General features: G+C 34.6%; 1 protein-coding gene across 1 annotated transcript in view; it reads right to left on the bottom strand.

Moving 5' to 3' along the window:
* Nucleotides 1-1,949: 1,949 nt before the first annotated feature.
* Nucleotides 1,950-18,159, bottom strand: part of LOC131858809 (UDP-glycosyltransferase 72B1-like) — a 20,501-nt gene continuing 4,291 nt past the window's right edge. Inside the window, exons 2-3 of the mRNA XM_059212258.1 lie at nt 2,205-3,560; nt 1,950-2,048 (exon numbers count right to left, since the gene is read on the bottom strand). Coding sequence (XP_059068241.1) covers nt 1,950-2,048; nt 2,205-3,560 — 1,455 coding nt within the window. The remainder of the gene's footprint in view (nt 2,049-2,204; nt 3,561-18,159) is intronic.

Here is an 18,159-nt window from a genome sequence, read left to right on the forward strand (position 1 = left end):
TTAAACATAAACTTGCTCCAAATTGGCATTTTTGAGGAAATATTTGCTCAAGTTTAAATTATCACATATATCAAGATACCAATAAAACTAGCATTAATAATATTACACTTTTCCTCAAAAATATCATTTGATTTGGGACACATATCTAATGAAAGTTGAGTTCTAGTGAGAAAATGAACACCCACAAATTTGCAATCATGCGTAATAAGCCACTACAAAATGGTATCCACATAATCATTTTGAATCTGTAAAGCGAAAAATCGTGATCGAACCCTAAGTGTTCCCCCCACCACTCCAAGGAGAGAGAAAGGAGGTCACTAGGGTTGACGGTTTTCACTTAGGGGAGGCTTTACATTCAAAAGAGAGGTTGAAACCCACAAGATCCAATCCCACACAATGCAAGATTGGATTCTAAATGAGTTTCAAGGGTTGTGACGACAAGGCTACCCTCTTTTGTAAAGAATGTAGATAGAAGGATTAAGCTAGGAATGCATGAAAAGTGAGAAAGATTCACTTATAAACAGAGATAGGAATATGGGATGAAGCTGCGGACCTGGAATTAGTAGTAAAATGTCGAGATGATGTTGTCCCGCAAATTTGAGCGAAAGTTTATAGGACGATGGCGCCCGACGTGCACACGGTCCTCCGAAAAATCCGTGAAACGAAGGGGGATCTGTTCGTCTCTGCACAAGGATTCCAGATCTTCAATTACAGCCGCGTACCTGCAACCTACACACAGAAAAGAGAGGACGAATGGGGGGTTAGGGATTAGGGGTTTGCCCTTAGGTCAAACCCCGGTTTTGGAATTAACCAAGAAATGAGAATGTTGTAAATGTAAATGATTGTAATGTAATAAAGTACCAATACCTTGTTGTAAGAATGTTTGTATTCTTACATGCGAAGGTGTAAATGTTGTTGTATGTTGTATGTTGTATGTGATCTCCTCTTCAATGGTTGAATCCTTGTCTTGAATGCAACACTTAGCCTTGAATGGAGACTTAGAATGATCAATTGCTTGAAGGAATGCTTGAATGCTTGAATGCTTAAATGTTTGAATATCGTTTCCGCGTCTTGTACACATATGTTCTTCTTTTTTTTCATCTACCCTTTTTGAGAGGGGAAATGTAGTTTATATACTTGCCAATTAGGGTTGAAAGATTGATTTTTCTGACCTTAGGCCGACCTAGGAAGATTATTTTCCAATTTGCAAACTAAAAGACCCGAAGCCCCATAAGAGACCGGGCCCAAAATAGGGCTAGGGACCAGGGCGCTGGGCACCATGGTCCCACCTCCAGGGACAACAGTGTGCAAGGAGGATCAGGCCAGGGTGCTGAAAAAATGTAGTTTTTGATGTCATGAACAAGTTTCGGGGTCTCCATTCAGGTTCAGTGTTGCGTCGCCATCGTGAAGACCCAAATGCAGTCGAAATTGCAGTTGAAACTATAGTGGAAATGAGGATCTCTTGGGGCCTTAGATTGATGAGGAATGATAGACGCCGTCATAAATGAGGATAGGATTGTAAATAATGGATGTGTATAGTGACAAAAATAGAAGAAAAGTAAAATGGTTTCTTGATAATCTATGATAAATAAACAAATCATTAAAGAGCTACAAGTCACAAAAATGAATTGAAAATCATATCTAAATGACATAATGCAAAGGAAGAAACACACAAATTTTTTATTCCCTTAATTTAATTTTAGTTTTTAATTATTTATGTTCAGGGATAATAAAAGGTTAGACAAGTGATATAAAAAAGTTAAAAGGATTTCTCTCAAAAAAAGCACTAGAAGTGGGTCTAATCTCGCAAGAATGTTCAAAGTCACCACAATGTTTTATTCCACGAAATGTTGAAAGTTACCCAAAAAAATAAAAACAGAATGTTAGGAGGAAAACAGAGCGTTTACAGGGTTCGAGTCCCATTAATAAATATATTTGTATTAAGAAAATTAGATTCCTGCTATTATTATAAGACGAAGTTCAACCAAAGCAAGCTCCAGCTTAGCCTCCAAGCTTAACAGAGCAGAGAAAACGATCAAAAGTATTTGCTGTTTCAAAGCAACAGATTTCACAGTAATCAGGGCACCCAGAGAAAAGGAACAGAAGACGACAACATAATAGCCACTCTCAAACAACAAATTTCGCCTTAGTGAGTCCACAAATTAGGGAGTCAAGCTAAGTTTCTGTGATAAATCTGTGGCTACATTGGCTGTGGCCTTCATTGTACTTCCTCCTTCCATGACAGCAATCTTGGCCTTGTCCTTCAGCTCTTTCATTTTCTCCCTAGCCTTTGATCCTTCCTCTCCCTCCATCAATTCCCTCACTGCTCTTTCCACTTCTTCTCTCCTCACAAATCCATTGCTTTCCATCCTCAAATCTATGGCGACCTGAATCTGCTTCACCAATATGACCTTGTTCATCCTCTGTTCTGCAAAAAGAGGCCAAGCGATCATAGGAACTCCATGCGACACGCTCTCCAGCGTAGAATTCCACCCGCAATGAGAAAGGAAGCCTCCAGTAGACGGGTGAGAAAGAACAGGAATCTGAGGTGCCCAATTAAGAAGCACCAGCCCGCGATCCCTGGTTCGAATCTCAAAACCCTCCGGTAAAAGCTGAGAAATGTCAGTTTCAGGAGAAGAAGAATCCCCAGACTTGTGCCCGCGAAGAACCCAGAGGAACCGGTGGCCGCTGGCTTCTAGTCCAATCGCCAGATCCGTAATTTGCTCTTTTGACAAAACGGCTCTGCTTCCGAAGGCCACAAACAGAACAGAAGACAGAGGCTGCTGATCTAACCATTCCAGACACCTTGACTCGTCTAGAGCCTCAGAATCTGAGAACATCAAGGGGCCTATCGTATAAATACAGGGGTTTCCTTCCGCGCTTAGGGCTTTAATGGCTTCCTCCTCCAGCTCAGCAAAGGTATCAATGAGAATCCCTGATGCTTCCTTGAAGCGGGAGGCTTGGTGGACAAACCAATTAAACACAGGAACCGACCTGTCCTGGACTGGATTGGGCAGATCCCTGGCGAAAATCAGAGGAAGCCCCGGAATCTCCACATCAGATTGAAAGTCTTTAAAGGAAACTTCAATCTCCGAGACGAGCTTGGGAAGATGTAACATGAAGCAAACAAAAGAAGCAGAGCTTGGAGAAAATAAATAAGATGGTATGTTAAGACTGGCGCTAAAGTCGAGCAGGTCAGTACAGAAGAAATCTGTAACGAAGGAAGAGATGGGCGAAGAGGAATGCAACGACTGTAGAAGCTCTTGGATGTGTGGCTTTGCTTTCTGAAAGACTATTAGGTCTTGCTCATTTTCATCTACGGTGCTTTCAGGGATCTCTCTAAAGCGGATGTCCAGGCCGGAAGAGGCCAATCGTTGTACCAGAATTGGTTGCTGAGATCCCCACTTCCACTTGCTAATAATGAAGGTGATGGAGAAGCCACCAAAGTTGCAGAGGCGCTCTGCAAAGGCCGCTAGTGGGAGGAAATGACCCATTGCCCTACTCACAGGGAAGATGGCTATATGGGTTTTGGCCATCTCACCTGTAAAATCCACGAATGCCTACAATTACAGATAGTGGAATCGTTTTTTGTAAGGAGTAAGCAATAGCTACGCATTCAAGAAGGATCTCAAGGGCAGCTGCTCAACGAAAGGATTTCTGACAAGGGAAGTGAACGCCGAGCCAAATTTTATTGGCTTTGTTCAACTTACCACATTGACTTGGGTTTTTATATCGTTGAAGTATCTTTGTGGAATGGAGTGATTTGCACGCAACGTCGATGCAGAAATCAGGATGCTTTATTGATAGTATTTTTTAATTAGTTAGAAATATATATGGTCAATGCAGAGATGAGTAATTTGCAAGCAAAGTCGATGCAGGATGCATTATGTTCTGATTTATTCTGATTTTTGATTAATTAACATAGTTTAATATATGTATATGGTGATAATTGATATAATTTTGTGTAAAGTTTGATTTATATATCTATATGGTGGTAATTGATATAATTGGATACTCTTTATTCCTCCACTCTAAATATCTATTTCACAAAAAAAATCACCTAAAAAATAAAATGGATAGAAAGTCAAATGGCTAAGTCAATGATGAATTCTTGGATCCTAGACATAGTCTTGTATCTTTTGATACGTTACTTGTGGATTTTGTGATACCTCAATTTAAATGCATGATGAAAAGGTGATCCTAATATCCATTTTGATCTTTCACTAGCTCATGTAAGGACTTCCTTAATGAGGATAAGATATTAAAGAATTTATTTCAACAAATTCTTAAAGATTTAAATTTTATTGTGGTTTTCTTCTCATTTCCTAATAGTCAATACATTCATTTAATGATTTGGGAAGAGTTTTCTTAAATAGTTCAGAATTAAATAGTTATGCAAATTCAAGATATAATGTGTACCTTTAAATAAATTTGATTGTTTTATGGATTCACATGTACAAGTTAGAACTATCAAATCTAAATTGTTAGCATGAAATTCCTTCAAATATAGGTATCCAAGTCAAAATTCTCTTAAAACTTCCAAGTATCAAAAGTGAAATAAGTTTTTCAATGGTAATGAAATAAAGGAACGTATTCACATCAAGTTGTTAAACTTTCGCTTTTCATTTTTCTATTCAAATATGTATAGGAGGTTCACTAAACTTTAATAATCTATTGATGATGTACTTCAAATTTTGTTGAGTGTCAATTTTAGTACACACCCTCCTATACTTTCATTCAATCCTAACAAACACTTCATATTTGGTATAATGATCAAGCATTTTGTAACTCTCATCCTATTAAATGGAATTTTACTCAAAATTGCATAGATCTTAAATATAAGGTTCAAAACCTCATCAACAACAATACAATTAAAGTCAAATGGTTGAATGATTTGGGAAATCAATTCATTGCACTTACTAATAGTAAATTATAAACATACATGTCAAATTTATTTTTGTACCATTAAAACAATGTTGAAACATTTGATATAGATGGTAATGATGATAATGCGGAACATCGAGACATACCGAAAGATCATGATTTTGTAGGATATTTAAATCTAGAATGTAGCATCTCCTCCCCCTCCTCTTATGAACTCATCAGTTCATTTTATAATGAGTGGATCTTAATTTTTTTTTTACTATATATACCATTGTACATTAGGACATGCATGTGAGAATGAAAAATTCAAGATTTCATACTTGATCCATCAAATCAATATAACATATGAATGTGTTATTAAAAAGAGATAAATTAGTACAAATGTTATCTCTTTAAATTTTATATGAATCTGATTTTTATTGATGCTATATTAGATTACCCATGAAGAGATCATATGGAAGGAAATAGAATTCAACCAACCAAGTACATTAAATGTGTATGAAGAAAAATTATATAGGAAATGAATTCATCAACAAAGAGAGGCACATGTATTAATTTTCAACACAAGAGTATATATGCAACATAATTATTCATTTCTCACTTCAATTTAACAATACCATAGTAGTAATTATTAAATTTATATAAAATTTGCTACTCTAACCCCTTATTCATGTGTGAATATTAATAAGCATAAAGATATAGTTTTACAATACTATGGGCCTCAAAACCATGGGACAATAAAGTAACTCAAAAAATACTCAAATAATATGAAAAAGAGTAAATTTTTGCGGTGCATTTCCTTTGAATTTCACTTTATTGGGAATTTGGCCCTCCTAAACCCCCTAAAAAATCATTGAGCTTTAGCCAAAGAAGATGAGGGGCCCTTGAAACCTAAAATAGTACACATAGGATTGTAATTGAATATCATACTAACCTAATATTATTTAAGTTAAAATTATACATTGTAGTGACATCTATAGGAGTTATAAAATATATCAACTATAAAGTATAAGACCCATGATCTTCAAATACCAAGATAAATTATTGTGCTCACTTGTTTTGTGAGAGAGTCTAGGACATTATCTTGAGTTTCGAACTTTTGGAATATAATCATACCATTCTTTATCATGTCCTTAGAAAATAACACTAAACATCAAGATGCTTGATATGGGCATGGTACATGGGGTTCTTGGCCAAACAAAGAGTGTTCTCACTATCACAACTAACTCTAACCACCATACAATCAAAACCAAGAGATCAATATATTATTTTTAACCATATAGATGTATTTGTAGTAGTCATATACTCTACTTTGATGATGAAAAAAAAATCCTTTAGATTTATTTCGCTCATCCAATTAACTACACTAACAAACAAACAAAATACATTGCCACTAATGGACCTTTGGCTATCCAGGCTACATGATTAATCTACACTTAGAAGGGATATAAAAAATATGAGTAATTACCATGATAACACTAATAGTAATCAAAATTTTGTCAAAATTAATTAAAAACCCTCTTAACTGTAAACAAAATTCTTCTTACCAGGGTTAAACATAAACTTGCTCCAAATTGGCATTTTTGAGGCAATATTTGCTCAAGTTTAAATTCGCACATATATCAAGATACCAATAAAACTAGCATTAATAATATTACACTTTTCCTCAAAAATATCATTTGATTTGGGAGACATATCTAATGAAAGTTGAGTTCTAGTGAGAAAATGAACACCCACAAATTTGCAATCATGCATAATAAGCCACTACAAAATGGTATCCACATAATCATTTTGAATCAAACAAAAAAAACAAGTACTCTATATCACTATTTATCACCATATCGAGCATTTATTTTGTATACCAAAAATCCTTTATTTCAAATGTGCCAAAATATTAAGTTTCAAGTTCCCTAATCATATCCTTGATTTTATCAATGAATAACATGTCAACCACATACAACATAATAATTAAAATTTGATAATATTTTTTTTTAACATAAACATGGTGATTTTTATCACTCCTAACAAAACTTAAACTCAAAGAAAAGTCAACAAAATTATAGTACCACATCTCAGGTGAATATTTTAGGTCATATAATTAATGTTTCAACCTTTAAACCAAAATTTCATTTCCTTTCACAATAGAACCATTAGGATGTTGCTTATAAATCACCTCTTAAAAATACCCATGCAAGAAAGTGGTCATAACATCTATTTACTCAATCTCAAAACCACAAGTTGTAGAAATAGATAATAAAAGTCTAATATGAGTAAGTACATAAATATGGGGGACCAAAAAGTGGCCATACAACCTTTTGGCCCCCTAGTGAGTATAACGTGTGTGCTACAATGAGAGTGCATTACAATGTGCTTGTGTTATGGTATGTTGGCCTTAAAAGAAAAAAATACTTGAGACTTTGGTGTTTCAACTAAAAACCCCATTGAATATGAACCACAAAAATTCCCTTTGATAATGCCTTTTCATATACTCTCAAGATATAAGAAAATATATTAGGAAAAATAAAAAATAACATGAGAAAATTTGAAATAATAATTGGAAGGTTGAGAGATCCATTAGTAGCAAACTCTCATTCTACCCCTCACCACTTCACTAGAGTCGACAATATTTGACATAGTATTTTTTGTTGGAAGAATGTTGCAAATATGTACTTGAGAGATATTTGAGAGATGTGTTGTCATTGATGTCAACATATTTCTCTATCTATGACAGTGATGTAGTGAAGTTTATTGAGTTAGTTTGTTCAGCGTAGTAAGTACATAATGAAGATCGAAGTTTGAGGATTAAAGGGTTTGTAGAGGTTTATCTGTAGTTGATTCAGTTCAAGTTTAAGAGGTCCACATGGAGATTTGATTGAGTTATGGGTATATATGTTGTGGCTGGTTTTTCAATTGTTTAGTGGTAACACAATGAGACTATTTTGATTTGCATTGCTCTGCATTGTAGTATCTTGTTATATGGATTTGGAGGTATGTTTGGGACATTGGTGCGTGTCCTCAATTCAAGTGGTTTGTGGTTTGGAGGTCCGCAAGTGATTTCTCAAGGTTGATAGTCATTGCAACTTTAGTGTTCCTGAGGTTCGGTATGAAGATGTTGGTGATTCTAGTAATTTGTGTTGGTATAGATGTTGCTATGGTAATTCATGATGCTTGTGGATGTCTTTGGATCGTGTGCCTTTTGTGTTGGTGGTCCTCATTGATCGTTGATCTTGTAATTGATGCTTTTCTTTGATACATTGGTGTTCTTCATGTTCTTGGCGGACCGGATGCTTGTAACATGTTGCGGATGTTCAAGGCATAGTTCTTGAAGGTGTAATGTGTTCGAGGCGAAATATTTGGGTCCGTGCTATGTATCGACCAACATTGCTTGGCCCGCATGTAATATTGTATTGAGTGTGGTTGTATTTTTGTAATTAGTTGGTGAGTGTTGACATGACATTTATTATTTCTCCAAGGTTGATTTCATGTATAAATAGTTGTAATAAATTTGTATTCGAGTGTGGTGTGTGGATGAGTGTAAGTGTGTATGTGCGCTGAAAGTATACATCTTTTGAAGGCAGAGAAGAAGTGTGAATAAGAAAGTTGTTATGTGCTTCAATGGAACTAAACTAGGCATTAAGGTGATGTTATTTCTTAGTTCATAATTTTTGGAAGTGATCCATGATTGTTTGTATAGGTAGTGAGCCTTCCTTGGGCAATAAGCCTTTTTATTTTGAGTAGTGAGCCTGAATGCATGTGCATTCCCCATTGTAGTACTTCTAACAGAGTATACCTATATTGTGGGTGTATCCCCAACGTGGTTTCTCCCCTAACAAGGTTTTCCACGTACAAAAATCTTGGTGTTATGTGTGTTTATGATGTGTTGTTGAATTATGATTTCATGTTTAATTATCAGATCTGGGAATAAGTTTAAGTAGTGTAAGTTTTTGTGACAATTGATTTATTCCCCCACTCTCAGTTGTCTGCCCTACTTGCATCAATTGGCATCAGAGAAGGTTCCTCCAAAGAAGCTTAATTGCTTGAGGTGATTCGAGATGGCAACTTACAAGAAGGACAACTCGAGATTTGATGGTACCAACTACTCTCTTTGGAAGAATCGCATGAAGTCTCATCTAAGATGCATTGGTGAACCTTATTGGGATATTACTAAAAGCAATTATACCATTCTTGCAAATGGTCCTCAAACTCCGAATGAGATCAAAAGTACTGAATACAATATTAGGGCTAAGGAAGCATTGTTGAGTGCTCTGACTGACTTTGAGATGACAAATGTTATGGAATTGCAGATTTCTCATGAGATATAGAAGAAGTTGGAAACCTTGTATGAAGGTGACATTTATGTGAAGATTGTCAAGTTGTAGAGCCTAAAGGGAAAATATGAGATGTTGAGGATGAGCGAATATGAGAACATCACTTCTTACATGCAGAAGGTGAATGAACCTGTGTGTAATATCAGATGTATTGGTGGGAAGTTGGAAAAATCAGAGATTGTTTCTAAAGTGTTCAGATCTTTAGCAAAGTTACTTTCAGGAGTAAAAAGAATTGTTCAAGTGGATTATTGAATCTTGTGCATACTGATTTGTGTTGTCCTTCTAGAGTCAGAAGTTTGCAAGGAGACAAATATTTCATGTTGCTGATTGATGATTATTATAGGATGATGTGGGTTACTTTATTGAGGGAGAAGTCTGAAGGCCAAGACAAGTTCAAGATTTTCAAGGCTATGGTTGAGATAGAGACAGGTTTGAAGTTGAAGTGTTCGAGGTCCGATGGAGGTGGTGAATTCACCTTCGGCGAGTTCAATGCATTTTGTGAAGAACATGGGATAAGAAGACAATTGTCTGCTCTGAAAACTCCTCAACAAAATAGTGTTGTGGAAAGGAAGAACAAAACCATTCAAGAAACTTCCAGGACAATAATGTTGGAGGGTTCAAATGTTCTACATGTCTAATGGAGAGAAGATGTGAGTATTGTTGTTTACACTCTTAATCGAGTGCATATTAGAGGTGATATCGGTAAGACTCCTTATGAATTATGGTTTGGTCATGCTCATACTATTAAATATTTTAGAATTTTTGGAAGTAAATGTTATATCAAGAAGGATGAAGATCTAGGAAAGTTTGATGCTAGATGCGATGAAGGAATATTTCTTGGTTATTCTACTAAAAGCAAGGCCTACATGCGTTATAATAAGAGACCGAGGGAGATAGTTGAGAGTGAAAATATCAGGGTTGATGAAAGAAATGAGAGACAATCTAGATCTTGCAGATATGATTCAAATAATTAGAGTGACAATACAAATAATGGGAAGCAACCTGAAACACAAAATCAAGTCTAGATCATTCCAAAGAATCTAGTGCCTCAAGGAACTAGTGAAAGTGCTCAAGAAAGAACACAAGAGTTTGAAATTCAATAAAATCCTAAGACTCACACGTATGTAAGGTTGAATCATTGTAAAAATTAGATCATAGGAGATATAAATAAAGGTGTTCAAACAAGAAGAAAAATTGTTGAAGATCAAGTTGAGTATTGTTTGATTTCAAAGATTGAACATAAGGATGTAAATGAAGCATGTAAAGATGACCATTGGGTAAAAGAAATGGAAGAAAAAATGATGTAGACTGAAAAGAATAATACATGGGATCTTGTTCCTATACCTAAGGAAAAAAATGTATTTGGAACCAAATGGGTCTTCTGGAACAAATTGAATGAGCAAGGTGAAATTGTTAGAAACAAAGCAAGACTTGTTTGTAAAGGATATTCACAAATAGAAGGAATTGATTTTGAAGAAACTTTTTCCCCTATGGAAAGAATTGAAGTTGTAAGATTGTTTCTTGCTTTTGCTGCTTACAAGGATTTCAAAGTCTATCAGATGGATGTCAAGTCAGCATTCCTGAATGTTGAATTGGAAGAAGAGGTGTACATTGAACAACCAGATGGATTTCAATTTTCTGATCAAGGAGATATGGTTTGCTGGTTGAAGAAAGATTTGTATGGATTGAAGCAAGCCCCAAGACCATGGTATGCTAGATTGGATAAGTATCTACTAAAGCTAGGATTTAACAAAGGTACTGCTGATAGTAATCTGTACTTCAAGATTGATCATGATAACATTCTGATTGTTGAATTTTTTGTTGATGATATTACCTTTCGAGGGAATGATAGTTTGTGCAAAAAGTTTGCTAATGAAATGCATAATGAATTTGAAATGTCTATGATTGGAGAGATGAAATTATTTTTGGGTTTGCAAATTACATAGTCATTACGTTGAAGAATCCTCATGCCTGTAATATAGCTATTACGTAATACCAATTCTTTCCTCCAATGATGCTAGCTTCATGACTATTTCACTAGCTTAGAAATTCCCAAGCCTTTGAGAATAACAACTATCGTATTCTCTCACAACAATGAACTATTTCCGTATTTCAATGTAAACCAATGAAAATAAGAACAATAAGATAAAAAGACAAATGATTATGAAAACTAAAAGATGAGATGTGACAAAATGAGATGGAATGCCTATGCTTCAAGAGAGCTCCTCTATTTATACAAAAGTATAATTGAGCTCTTAGAATTGCCACCAATCTCCCTCTTATCGCCACCACTAAGTCTATGTGGCTTCTCCTCTAATTACAAAGCCAACACATAAACAATCCTGTGAAATATTACTATGAATCATCCTTAATATAATACTTAGTCAAATATAATAACTACCTTACACATTTCCTAATCAACTTCAACTTCTATCTAATTACTATATACTTATCGACCAAGTCTTCCTATGCTTTATTAGCATTGTGGAATGGGTCTATGCTTACCAAAGTGTCAAATCTAATGGAATAATAGATGTTACATAGATATGGAAACACAAGGGTTAAATCCTATCAAAGAGATTCAATCCAACATTTCAAGCAAGGATAAACAAACCCTACTAAATGATACTCAAAAGACAAAAGGCATCTTACCACTAACCCAACTAGTCTGACTCAACTTGACCAACTATGTTGTGAGTATGTGATAGCTCAATAAGGCACATATATTAAGATTACAAAACCAAATTCCTCTCATGAGTGATATTCTTCCTCCCATTCGGAGGCTTGTTCATCTCCTACATCAAACTTCACACATTACAATAGTAGTCAACTATTATTAAAACATATGTATATATATTCATCATATATTTCATATCAAAATATCATATTAACTGCATAATAATTCAATTGATTTCTAATAAAAAATATATTTATATTCAAAACATATTCATGCGATAAAGCATTTTAACTAAAACAAGTAAAAGTAAATAGTAGCATCACAATAGGGTGTAACATATTGTATGTAGATGATATGCTTTTCATTGTGTCTAACATGTGGGATACAAATGTACTCAAAATAAAATTAGTTAAGTCTTTTTCGATGAAGGATTTGGGCGTTTCAAAGCAAATTCTTGGTATTAGAATAACAAGAGAAGAAAAATTACGCACTAACATTATCTCAAAGTGAATATATACAAAAGGTGTTGAAAATATTTCAAATGGAAGAGGCAAAAATAATTAATACACCTTTTTCCAACCATTTTAAATTGACCAAGGAAATGTGTCCCAAGATACAAGAAAAGATGGACTATATGTCCAAAGTTTCACACTCTTTAGCAATTGGTAGCTTGACATATGCCATGGTGTGTATATGGTCATATATTTCATGTAGAATGAGAGTTGTGAGAAGGTATGTGAATAATCATGAAAAAGAGAATTAGATGTAGTAAAGTGGATTCTCAGATGTTTGAGAGGTACTACTATTAAGGCATTATATTTTGGAGCTTCCCATTCTACTCTATAGGGATATGCTGATTCAAGTCTAGTAGGTAATATTGATAGCATGAAGAGCACCATGAACTATGTGTTTAATGTAGTTGGGACATCAATTAGTTGTTGGATAATTTCACAATCTCAAAAGGTTGTTGTACTTTCAACAATAGAAGTATAGTATCTTTCTACTCTAAAGGTTACTAAAGAGATAATTTGGTTACAAAGGTTTATGGAGGAATTGGAAAATTAGAAGAAGAATAGGAGGTTGTATAGCAATAGCGAGAGTGTCATTAATCTTGCAAAGAACTCAAGTGCTCATTATAAGACTAAATATATATAACTAAGGTACCATTTCATATGATCTTGAATCCTACTCTGTTTTCATTGGCCTTCTAGAATGATAATGGTGGAAGTGAGACACAAGTCAAGTACTAGCACATAAATCCAATGGGATCTATAGGTGTAGTGGTGTTACTCCAAGATCATTCTCGAAGAGTGAGATTATTTGTTGTGAATCTTGATCAATCTCCAAGTGAGATTTTTTTGGTATGTGGTAATTAATTGGGGAGTGTAGAGGGGTATATCGTCCCTAAAGAAAAAAGTTCACATTATTTAATAAAAGAATTGGTTGTTATTTTGGTATGTAAACTAACCTTTATAAACTACCAAAAATGGTTTGATAAATAAGTGGTTGTGAAATGTGAAAAGTTATGAGGTTATAATTTGTTATTCATTGGATAATAGAAGAAAGTGGATTTGCTTCCTTTGTTTCAGGTCGTTTGTTTCTATTTTTTGTTCTGCAAAAAAAACATAAGTTTATTATAATACAATGAAAATACATTTTAATTTTGCTATTCTCATTCAAACAAGAATTTGTAGATTTTTTCAAAAATTGAATTAGCTCATGGAGCGGGAAATGGCTATCCTCAACCGGCAAGGCCACCATGATAAAATCAGTACTAACTACTATGCCCATATACCAACTCTCTTGTATAGACCTACCTTTAGTAAAAAAGAATGAAATAAATAAATACATTAGGACCTTCTTCTGGCAGGGCGCTAGTGAGAAATTCAGAATGCCTTTGATGGCCGGGAAAAAATCTGCAATCCTAAAAAGAAAGGGGTTTTGGGGATAAAAGATACGATTCTACAGAGAAAAGCCCTTGGGGCAAAATTGGTATGGAGAATGCATAACAATCCCCACTTAAAATGGGCTAGAATCCTATACAACAAATATCTCCATAATAATGATCCAACCAACATCTTTAGAGTATTCTCCCCCTCCAAGGGATCCAGAATATGGAATTTCATGATGAACTGCAAGGAAATAGTATAAAAAAAGCTAACATGGAATCTAGGGAATGGCAAGAAAGCACTATTTTGGTTAGATTCATGGGGAGGTTACCCTACAATAGGTAAAGATAACAAATTTGACACTTCTAGGGTAATCCTGGAAAGATTATGGGGCGATAAGGTTGTTGACTATATTGAGGAAAAAATAGTGGAGGGTATAAAAGCTTGGAGGTGGAAATCATTTGGAAATTTGGGTCTACCAGCCAATGAGTTAAGAGATCTGGAAAAGATACTGCTGTCCAGGAAAATTTCTTTTGATAAGATTGAGGATGAAGTAATCTGGGCAGGGGCTAAGAATGGTAGGTATAGCACAAAAGATGGATACAACATTCTCATGAAATAGGGGCCTAATACTGCTAAGGACATTTCATTAGAATTCTGTTGGGATAAGAGATGCCTTCCCAAAGCAAGACTATATGCTTGGCTAGCATTACAAAATAGAGTCCTAACTGCGGACATATTCAGAAAAATGGGGTATGAAGGCCCCAACATATGCCCGCTATGTGAGCAGGAAGAAGAATCAACCGATCATCTCTTACTTACTTGCGAATATTCTCATAATTGCTGGAGGTGGCTTAGAAAACAAATGAATTGGTACTCCCCCATTCCGACTCAGTCATGGCTATGTTTCAGGCATGGCCCATCAAGAACAAAGGGTGTATATATGATGGGCTTTGGGTGGTGGCTCCCTCAATGCTTGTATGAGAGATTTGGAAAGAAAGAAATAGGAGAATTTTCAGAGAAGACAAGTTGGAATGGCAGCAACTCACAAACAAGATAGAGGCAGCCATAATAGAACTAATCAATAGTCACTCTATGAAAGGTCATAATAACATGGAAATGACACCGTGGGATGATAAAATGAGATTAAAATGGACTAGCTTAAAGATCCCCTCATTTATTGGGGATGGTCCTACTGACACTATTAAAAAATGCAAAGATTGTAAATGGATGCCCCCAACTAAGGGTTGGGTTAAACTCAATTTTGATGGAGCCTCTAGAGGCAATCCAGGAATGGCGGGCATTGGCTGCTACATACATAACTCAAAGGGAGAAGAAATAGCTGCTCTAGCTCATCCTTTGGGTATAAGCACCAATAATGAAGCTGAACTTAGAGCTCTTGAAGAAGGAATTAAATTATGTAAAATCCTGAAAGTTGACAAAATTAACATAGAAGGAGACTTTTCCATCATTATCAACACCCTTAGGAAAGGGGATATGCCCAATTGGAAACTCAATGCAATCCTAAACAACATTCTAAGTATGGTCCAATCCTTCGAAGGAGTAACCTACAACCACATATATAGGGAGGGTAACTTCAGGGTAGACCATCTTGCAAACCAAGGTGCAGATGGAAAACCTAGTATCTACATAAAGCTTCGCCATTCAACCCTAAGATGATCCTCATAACAGTAAATAGTGGCAAGGGATTACTAAAAGAACCTAAAATTGTTAACATAAACTACAAAAGTAATACCTTTAATTGAAATAAAATCACAATTCTCACCAAAAGAAGTATACCCTTCATAATTAGAAATCGGGTCGAAGTTAGTTAACTATGAGGCCCCCTCTACATTTAACACCAAGATAGCATTTAAACTCAACAAATGTTAACATATTCATTAGTGGATAATATTTATTTCCTCACAAAAGTATAGTTTCAAGGGAGATGAGTTGTCACTTAAGTACTTTGTCGGCCTCACATCATAAGGAGTAAGAAACCGATCTTATTAACACTCTACCCTGATTTGGAAAGATGCACTTATATGATCACTTTTTTGGTAGTGGGATAGATCTGTCTTAATAATAGTTACGATTCGACATCATAGGCTTGCCTATTAATTGTAGTTTCTAGAAAGTTCATCTGTATCTTTAAAAAGCTAAACAAAGCCTTCATCACTCATGGGTGACACTCGCTAAACTATTTAATTCCCTTTGATAACAGTATCTTAGATAGAAACCATGGATACCCTGGTTAGATTGAAAAGCCTGAAAAGACAAATGGCCTTCGTTGGGGTGATTTCTAGGGATATGTTGAAGAGGATCGTCATATTTCCCCATGAGCTGGTGATGGATGCGGTAGAATGCATCCTTGGCAGGGAATTCTTAACTAATGAAGACCGAACTAGGGCCAACAATGACATTGCAGCCATGCTCTTAGCGGTCACGATGTATATTGAAAAGGACAGAGACATTACGATGGGCCTATGCAGGGTAGTCTTCAAGGCTTCAATTCTGGATGAATTAGATAGGGTTATGGTCAATATCAATGATGAAATGACCATTCCTAGACCTTCACACTATGACATTTTGATTATAAACAACAACCCGGTTCCTAGAAAACCAATATTGGTTATTGAGGATCTTGAGGCCTTGAAAGCCAGGATGGAAGAGATACAGAGAAGCATTGAATTCCTCCTCAACCTATTCCACCTCCGGGCGCCTAGGAAGGCATCGTGGTTTGAAGACTACCTCAAGATACAGGGCATTGAGCTTGGTGGGGAACCCAACACCCCAGAATCTCTAGGAGAATGATGATATACCTGAGCCATGCCCTCTTTCTTTTGAAGTTTTTTGTCATATACAGTATAGCTAGGGCTTATTGTTAACTCGACATAGTTTATAAACTCTCTTTGTATTAAATAGAGGCATATTATATCTTGTAGAAGATCCACCCAACAGACTGTTATATATAAGGTGCATGTGTAGTCAAACTGAGACAACTGGAGAAGTTTTGAAAATCTAAGAGCAAGGTTTGGGTAAACTTTGAATTTATAGTCTGTTAAATATATGCTAATGTTATATAGTGTTTACTGCAGTATAGACATATGTTGTGTGAGGCAAGTGTCTATTATTTCAGCCTATTTCAAGTGGTAATGTTGAAAATTGCAAGTGTAACCCTAATTGTTCTGATAATTTTGGATTATGCTTAACTAGATAGTACTCAACGTAATTTTTTGCTAACCCTCTATGGAAATATATGTATATGTATATATATGTACATATATATATATACATATACATATACATATATATATGTATATATGTATGTATGTATATCTATATATATATGTGTATATATGTATATACATAGATATACATACATACATATATACATATATACACACACACATACATATATACATATATATAGATATATGTACATATATATACATATGTACATACATATATATGTGTGTGTGTGTGTGTGTGTGTATGTATACATATGCACACACACACACACACACACACACACACACATATGTATATACATATATATACATATATATATATATATATATATACACATATATATGTACATATATATATATACATATATATGTACATATATATATATGTACATACATATGTATATGTACATATGTATGTACATATATATATATGTATATATATATATATATGTATGTATATATATATATGTATATATATATGTGTATATATATATATATACATTTTATATTTGTATATATATATATATATGTATGTATATATATACATACATATATATATATATATACATACATATATATATATATACATATATATATATACATACATATATATATATATATACATATATATATATATATATACATATATATATATATACATATATATATATATACATATATATATATATATATATATATATATATATATATATATATATATATATATTGACATTTTATATTTGCTACCCCCTCATGCCTGGCATATGGTTATTTGGATCCTTCTTGCTTGATTTGTTCCAATAGTAGCCTCTCATGGCTGACTGCTCACCTCACGGTTTATTAACATCATGAGTGGAAGTGCACTGTTTAGGAGGACAACACTAGTTATGGTTATGTGATTATAAGATAACTTAGCATATCTAAAGTGTTAATATATTCGGTTAGTAACAGTTTATCAAAACAAAATCGACATGCTGCTTTAGAAACTAGCTGTTGTGATGGGCTAATTGCTTATTTTGGTTGGCTATCTATTTATTTAGGTTGCACCTAGACTAAATCTAGGCACTAAATATTCATCTTTTTAAAACAAATGTTAATTTGTCAGAAAATTGTCAGAACTGAACAAGCCG

The sequence above is a fragment of the Cryptomeria japonica genome, chromosome 10 (assembly GCF_030272615.1).
Source record: "Cryptomeria japonica chromosome 10, Sugi_1.0, whole genome shotgun sequence".
Classification (NCBI taxonomy): domain Eukaryota; kingdom Viridiplantae; phylum Streptophyta; class Pinopsida; order Cupressales; family Cupressaceae; genus Cryptomeria; species Cryptomeria japonica.